The sequence below is a fragment of the Mus caroli genome, chromosome 8, assembly GCF_900094665.2.
Source record: "Mus caroli chromosome 8, CAROLI_EIJ_v1.1, whole genome shotgun sequence".
In the NCBI taxonomy this organism is placed as follows: Eukaryota; Metazoa; Chordata; class Mammalia; order Rodentia; family Muridae; genus Mus; species Mus caroli.
In genome coordinates, this window is record NC_034577.1 from 105,624,518 (window position 1) to 105,632,900 (window position 8,383).

Sequence of the window (8,383 nt, forward strand, 5' to 3'; positions counted from 1 at the left end):
GGACCGGCTGGGCGAGCAGTGCGCAGGCGCGAGCGGTCTGGTCCCCCGGACGCGCGCGGCGCGGTTGAAGCCAGAGTGAGTTGCTGAGGAGAGCAGGCGGCTACTTCTGTCTCCAGCATGGCAGCTCTGCGCTATGCGGGCCTGGACGACACGGACAGTGAGGATGAGCTGCCTCCGGGCTGGGAGGAGAGAACCACCAAGGACGGCTGGGTGTACTACGCCAAGTAAGCGGCCTTGGAGCGGCGTTCCTGGGAGCCTTGTCCTGCGAGGCCTGGACCCTGCGCTGCCCTGCCAGGCGGGCATGCGCATCCGAACTGCCAGCCACCTGTCCCAGGGTCCCCCCACGTTGTTAGGGGGTCTGGGTCAAGGTCCCGTCACCTGGCCACCCGCCGCACGCCCCCTGCCGCTCACTAGGTGACACTGCACCGTGCGGTGGTGGCGCCTAGGTCTTATTCCTCTAAAGAGGAAATAGAGAAAACTTCAAAGCCAAGCTCCCGCCAAGGGGACCTGATCTGGAGGCCCAGCAATCTGTATTTTTAAGCAGATGTCCTGGATGGCTCGCAGTGGTTTCTCAGGGAAGTTTTGGAAACCTCCACAGAGCCTTTCCCTGTTTCTAACCGTGACCTTGGGCCACTGAAAGCAAGCCCCTGACTTTTTCTGTTCTCCTCATCTCTGAAATGAGCAGACACAAGAATGAATCTGTGCTGTGCACAAGGCACTCAGTGGAGAGGCTAGTAGGTTGCCCCGCAGGCGTTTTCTGTTACTTGGACTGTATCTGTGGCAAAATTGCATAGGCCTGATAGTGGAATGACCTGTGTCACCTCTCCCTCCTCCCTACCCCATCTTCCCATTTCTGAGACAGGATCTTGCTATGTCAACTTGGCTGGCTTGGGACTAGCTTAGTAGACCAGGCTGGCCAGGAACTTTCACAGATTCCCTGGGTCTCACTGAATGTATAGGCCTGTGTAATCCCACCCCCAAACCCCAGAATCTGTGTAGTGCCTTAAATACAGACCCTGGGTTTCCATAGGGGAGCTACTGCAGCTGACTCTATGCTTGGGGAACTCTGTTCATTTTTAAGAAATAGATATTTAATGGACAAAATGCAGGGTTTTCATACAGTCTTGATCAGGCTCTGCCAGTCAAAGAATGAAAAAGCGGGAAATTCGCAATGTAACAGGTAGCAGTGGAGGAGTCGCCAACACCTCAGACAGCAGCAGGCACAGTCAGCAGGCTGACAGGCACTCTATAGGGGAGGACTCCTGTTCCCAGGGCAGACACACATGGAGGAAACAACTGCAAAGCCAAAGGGAACCCTGGAGCCAACAAATTGCAGCCTCTCCTTGAGGGCTTTGGTTTTAAGTCATTGAGGAGTTTTCGTTCCCTAATTTAAGAGTTGGTCAGTTTGAAGAGAAGGGTTGGTCGGCCCACATCTGCTGGGTAACGTGTCCTGATGTGGTCTCGAACTTGCTGAGCCAGTCACCAGCAACAGCTGACTAGCAGGAGAAAAAGCCCACAAGGACTTTGTTTTAAGATGCCAGGCTTTCGACTCACATAAGGAGTGTGAGGAAGAAGCTGGCTGTCTTGGAAGTTCATCAACTGTGTCACCTAGCCATGGTTCCTCTCCCTGTCTGCCTTCCAAGATGTCTATCTGCCTCCAGCCCCCGAGTTTCATGGCCTCCTTTTTCTTATGAATACTGTGTACTTTTCCTGATATTTTTTCTTCATATCAAATACTTCCTCTTCTGTTTTCTTATATATCTGTGAAATATTTTTAAAACAGGGTCTCATATAGTCGAGGGTGACCCTAACTTGGTTAGGTGGCCGAGGTTGAGCTCCCAGTTCTCCTGGGCTGGGGGCAAAGTGTGCATGAACAACACACCTGACTTTATGCTTTTAAAAGCTAGGAGACTCAATCTTTTTCAAGCTTTCCATGAGAGTATCGTCTCACCTGGCTTTCAGAAAACAAATTATTGTATTAACACCTGTAATACAGGTGTTATTAGTTTTTAATAATTAACTTAAAAAATATATACAGACCAGACTGGCTTCAAACTCACAGAGACCTTCCAGCCTCTGGGGTTAATGGCACGTGCTACAGTTTTGTCTAGCAGTGCTTCCTGTAGCCCAGGCTTGCCTAGAATTTTTTTTGTAAACAGGATGACATAGTTCTTGATGCCTCTTGCCTCCTCCTCCGAAATATGGAATTACAGGTTTGTACTACCCTACCTGGTTCCAGAAAAATTTACAAGATAACTTTCTTCCCTTGTTACCAAATTAGGAATTAGTGTGCGCTGGAGTCTCCCCACTGATGGGCTGTGAAGTATGAGATTTGTAGGTACTCCAAGCTATTCACTGCTGCCCCTGGCGGCCAGATAGAAAGAAACAGAAAAGCTTTGGTGAGTTCATTCATTCAAGAGTCCTTAAGGGCCAGGCCGGTAGGTGGGCATTGATGAAGTCCAGCTAAGTGTGGTGCAGCTGCCATTCTTAAGGATCTCTAGAAGACCGACAAATGATTTCTAATGATATAGTTCCAGTGCACTGTGTCCAGCATGAGGTGTGTGGGTGGGTGAGGGAGGCCGCCTAGGAGAGGCGTCACTTGCCCTGTGTCTCAGAGTGCTGTAGAAGGTGGCTTCAGGTGGTAGGAAATCAGGCAGGTTGGAGGGGACAGTGGGAGGAGAGACCCCAAGCAGCCCTCTTTCTGTGGTATAGAGTTGTAAAGCCTGAGAGTGGTGAGAAAGGAATCAGTTTGCAGAGGCCCTTCTGTGTGTCACCAAGCACTTGGATTTTGTTGTTGGACTCTAGAGCCGGCCGATGATCTGAAGCCAGGGAGTGATAGTGAGTTTGTGTCTTCAGAAGGACTGAGTGGCTCTGGAGACATGAGTGAATTGTGTGAGCAGGAGGTGCTGGGGTATAGGCATGCCAATGGTCCTGCATTAGGTGCTCCTACGTGGACGTCAGTGTGTGGAGTCTCAGCCCTAGAAAACATCCTAGTCTGTGCTGCTCCAACCACCTGAACTTATCACTGTTTCTCAGTCCTTGGCATCTACCGTCGGCATCTCGTCAGTTGGTGATGACGTAATACAGTTACTTCCTTTCCGAGGGTGGATTTAAGGAAATCAAGCTTAACCTTCGAGTGCCTCCCTCAGTGCCTGGCTGTGTCCCTCATGGGAGGGATGCCCCGTCACTGGTGACAGGTGGTTCTAGCTTTCCATCCATGTTTTAAGGAGAATAGTCTAGTACAGTTGTACTTTTTCATTCTATTAAATGTGGACCGAGCAAAAGTAAAGGAAGAAACAGCAAGTAGCAGATAGAGAGAAGCCTTGGCTAGCAAAATCTTATCAATAGAGTACTCACAGTGCCCCTCAGAAACTGACTGGAAGAGCCCAGCTGAGAGAGGAGTAAAGCTTAGTCAGGTGTGTACAACATCAGCCCACATCTGGGAGCCCTGACTGAGGTCGTGGTGGAGTTCCCGTTGCCTGGTACCTATTCTCCATGTTTCCCTTAGCCACGGGCATTTTTTATATCATGGGATAAACAGTAGCTGAGGGAAGGCACTTGAGAATCTTTTAGCTATATTCAAGGACAAAGTGTGTGTGTGTGTGTGTGTTTTAATACCCTTAGCTGTTTGCTGTTTTCCTTTCTCCTGTCACAGACTGGGGAGCCCTTTAGTCTCTTGGGAGCTTTTGAAGGGCACGTGAAATAAACACACTGGAGCCTGGTAAGGGGAAGCCTCCTTGATACCAGAGTCTGCTTTCGGTGAGCTCAGACAATTTACCAATAGAATGTGTGACAGCTCACCATTGTACTATAAGATTGCTCTGTGAGACCGTTTGGACAGTGTCCCGGAGACAGCCCCATTCTGCAGATGACAGGAGGTGATGGCTGAGAGGTGGAGTCAGTGGAGCAGTGGTGCGTCGGGGCTGCCTGGTCAGACCCAGCGTTCACAGATCCGTGGTCATCTTGTCATAGCTAAGTGACCTGTGCTACTGTCTCACTACACTCTTAACATCCTTTTGGGTGCACTCAGGACCCAGAGATTAATGAGACACTGAAGTTATACCTGGGGCCAGAATACAGATTTAAATATTTGTGAATGTGTGTGTGTGTGTGTGTGTGTGTGAGTGTGAAGTGTGTATCCCATGGAGTATTGGTGGAGATGAGATGACAGCATTCAGGAACTGCATCTCTTCTTCCTCCGTGGGATCCAGGCAGCAAACTTGAGTCCTCAGGATTGCATGGCAAGCACTTTTTCCTCCTGAGCCATTTTGGCAGGCCAGAATATACATTTTAAAAGTCACATATGGCCGGGCGTGGTGGTGCACGCCTTTAGTCCCAGCACTCCGGAGGCAGAGGCAGGTGGATTTCTGAGTCCGAGGCCAGCCTGGTCTACGAAGTGAGTTCCAGGACAGCCAGGGCTACACAGAGAAACCCTGCCTCAAAAAAACCAAAACAAACAAACAAAAAAGTTACATCTGTAATTTTAGTAATTAGGAAGTCAAGGCAGCAGAGTCAAGCGTTTAATGTCATCCATGGCTACGTAGTGAGCTCAGCCTGCGCCACACGAAACCTTGTCTCCAAACAAAACCAAAACAAACCAAAAAACCCAAAACTCAAAGTAGAAAGAACAAGGAAAATAAGCTTTAGCAATGCAATATTTAAGCTACATTTAATATTTAAATATGAGCGTTATAAACCAGATATTGAAGATAGTCAGTGTATCCTTGAATAAAGGGAAGAGGAATACAAAATGTCTTGCTAGAGCTTTGTGCTTCACAGAGCTTTGTAAAGTTGACTCTAGCTGGGACGCTGCCCCCCTTGCTCTCCCAGTGATCTCCCTGCCTGCCCTGCAAGATTCCTTCAGGTTGGATTCTGACCTATAACCAGAGGCCTCTGACCTAACATAGTCAGCAAACCATCTGTTCTGAGTCTGTCTGTTCTTAGGATTCCAACTATATCAGGAAGAGCCACAGCTAACACAGTGACACCGTTTTAGCAGCGTTAACTTACTCTGTTGTGGGTCTCCATTACAGTCACACCGAGGAGAAGACCCAGTGGGAACATCCGAAAACCGGCAAGAGGAAACGGGTCGCAGGAGGTCTGTATGCCGTCCCAAGCACAGAAGCATTAAGTAGCTAGGGGAGATGTCAGCAGTGGTGAGGTAGCAGTTAACCCTGCGTTTCTGGGAAGGCTGTCTGGTGGGTGGCCGTCAAGGAGCAAGGCTGTCAGTCTGAGAGCATAACGGGATTTGACAGAAGGAGAAAATAAGATCTTGAGGTGGACAGAAGGATGTCTTCTGGCTTTATAAAGTTTATTGAGAAAATTGGAGCTTTGACTTGGGCTTCTCTGCAGTTGCACCCTGGGAGCAATTACTTTTGGTGTAGGCTGTAGAGGCAGATGTCAGTATTTTATGGAAACCTACAAAGATGTTTCTGAGGCAGTACACAGTCCATGGAGTGGGAGTATTGGATGGAAAGCAAGGGGTTGCAGCTCCTCAGGACCCAGGTGAAGACAGAGGAGCTCGTACATGACAGGATGGCTCTACAGCAGAGCGCAAGGCAGCCTGGGTCCGCACACCACTGCTCATGTCTGGTGTATTTGCGACATGGCTGTGAGCTTTGGGAATTCATGCTCGTAGGAGCATCTGCCGAGACCTGAGGTAAAAGCAGGAGTTGAGAGAACATTTAACAGTGATCAAGAGTGTAACAGGGTTTTGGTTAAATGCAGGAAGCGGAATATGGATTCCAGATGGGATGCTGGGCCCTCTCTAACTCCCATGTGACCAGAGCAGCCTGGTCCAGGAGGAGGCAGGGGGACTGGGGATTAGAGGAATAATCTCTTTCCTGACCTTGGGGTGTGATGTGGCTTCATTCCCTACACACGCACTGTTAATCTTCCTTGTGTTTCAGATTTGCCGTATGGATGGGAACAGGAGACTGATGAGAACGGACAAGTGTTTTTCGTTGAGTAAGTGTCTGTGTAGAAGCGTAGCCAGTTTGACTTTTAAGAGGGATTTTCAGTTACAATTTCCTACATTGACTGTAGGAAAATATGAAGTCACAGAGACCTGTTTTACCAGCAGGAGTAACCCCCTTTACAACTTTGTGATTTTTTTTTCTTCTAGTCTGCAGTTTTCTACCCTTCTTTGTACACTAAGGTTTTGGGGTGGGGTCAGCCCACTCATCTGCCACGTGGATTGTGGTGTGGTACTCCCTAAGCACACCCCTAATATAGCACATAATATAATTGTCATTCCTTTAAGGTTAAACAAAACCTTAGCATTTTGGAGACAGTGTGATATTTTGGGAGTTTCATGAAGATTTCCTTAGGTTTTCACTGTACTTGATTGGGGTATTTTTCTTTCTTTCCTTCTTTTTTCTTCTTTAAGCGGCTCATCCTGAGGCTTACTAACATTTTTGCAAAGGATTGATTGATATGTCTGTGTGTCTGTTCAAGGGTGTCGGGCTCATCTCCTATCAGTCTTCAAATCTCCTCTTAGGCAGGGTCTCTCCCTGAACCTCAGGAGGAAGCCAGTGAGCCTCAGCGATCCTGCGGTATCTGCAGTCTTCAGAGCTGGAGTTAGCAGATGTGCAAACATGGGATGCCGGGATTGCAGGATGGTGCTGTGTCCCAGGCTCCAGTCTTCACAGTTGGGCAGCACGTGCTCTGGAACTGCTGCGCCGTCTCTGGAACTTCAGTTTCCCCGTTTTTAGCACTACAGTGACAGTTGGTTTGGCCTCACCGGTTACTATCCATGTAGTGATAGCGGTAGTTGTAGCAGTAGGCTCACCTGGAGAAGTGTTTTGTCAGCAAACCTAATGAACTCCCTCGCACTTCATCCTCCGCGCTGGGAGCAGGTAGGCCAGGCTTGCTTTGGAGAGTCTGGGCAGCTGCACGCAGCCCTAGCAGGGCAGCCTCGCCAGCAGGTGGTTACGTGATGTTCTTTGCTGATTATTAGATTATGAAGGGTTTCTTCTTCCTTGATTTATAAAAATCCTTCCCCTTATCAAGACAGGGATGCCACTTCTTTATAGTTTTATGCTACAAATATCCCTTTGTACGTTTTCCTTGGACCCCTCGGCTGTAGACACTCACAGGCTCCATGCAGCCAGACTCCTCCTGTGTAGGCTTCTGCTGTGCACACACGTCTGCTCAGCTGCCCTCTGGAGTGCTTTCCTTCTCACTGGCCCAGAGCAGTGGCTCCAAGGTGGAATTCTCCAATCAGCATCATTGGCAGCTCTTGGGAGCTTACTAGATATACACATCCTCAAATCCTTACCATCCGAATCTCAGTGTGGGGTGTGTTTGTGGTGGTAAGGGGCAGCCGATTCCCTCCAGGGAATTCTGAGGCATGCTGATTTGTCTGGTCTACTCTAGAGAGGGATCAGCTAAACTTTTGTGTAACGGATCAGATGTGTTTTAGGCTTTGGCACTACCTGGTTTCTGTTTTAATACAAAAATAATGGCCCTTGCTGTGTCCTAGTAAAACTTTACAGAAACAGGCAGTAGGCTGAATCAGCCAGCTGCTGGCCTAATGAAAAATGAGCATGGACTGCGGAAGCAAGCTAGGACGAGGTCAGGTATTTTCCAGCTTGCTGGAGGCTGTGCTGAGATAAGCATAGCAGGCGCTTGCTTGAGAGGAAGGAAGTGTAGATTTGTTTCCGTGTGCAAATACTGTCACTGGTAGCTACTTACAGGCTACCAAGGTGGAATCCCAGGGGAGTGGAGACCACAGCACCAGCCAGCACTGCCAAATGTCAGTGTGGTCAGACAGAGTCTCACAAAGTTGTTCAGGCTGGCCTGTAGTCTACCTGTTCGAACCTCCTGAGTAGCTGGGATCACAGGGCTATGCCATGGCTCTCAGATACATACACCTTAAATCATAATATCCCATGCATTTCAGGAGGGTTCTATAACATTTCAAGGTCTTTATCTCAAGTCTCAAAAGTGCACATAACCTTTGTACTCCATTGTATATATTTAGAGTGTGTACACGTGAACATAGCATCCAGGTAGGTTTCAGGACAACTTGGAGTCAGTTGGGATTGAACCCAGGTCATCAGGCTTGGTAGCAGACACCTTTCCCTGCTGAGCCATCTTGACAGCCCAGGAATATATTTAAAAATATAAAAATGGTATTAAAAGGAGTAATTTAATAATCTGTATGTGCCAGTATATTTTAATGTTGTTTCTAGATTAATTCCAAACCAAAAGTTCAGTCCTTATTATAGCTTGGCTTAGCTATGGTCTTAAAATGCAAACAATTGAAATCTTGCTGTCTGCCTTGCTTTGTAGTTTTTAAGACGTCTATCGTTTCCATTTTCTCCTTGTGTACCAATGTGTATAGGCCTTTGCACAGGCCATTGAAGTTACATGGATGTCT

General features: G+C 48.1%; 1 protein-coding gene across 1 annotated transcript in view; it reads left to right on the top strand.

Moving 5' to 3' along the window:
* The window catches only part of Wwox (WW domain containing oxidoreductase), a 915,833-nt gene continuing 907,450 nt past the window's right edge, over positions 1-8,383 (top strand). The window contains exons 1-3 of the mRNA XM_021170653.1: positions 1-224; positions 5,034-5,098; positions 5,910-5,967. Of these exons, the coding sequence (XP_021026312.1) occupies positions 118-224; positions 5,034-5,098; positions 5,910-5,967 (230 nt within the window). The 5' untranslated portion in view covers positions 1-117. The remainder of the gene's footprint in view (positions 225-5,033; positions 5,099-5,909; positions 5,968-8,383) is intronic.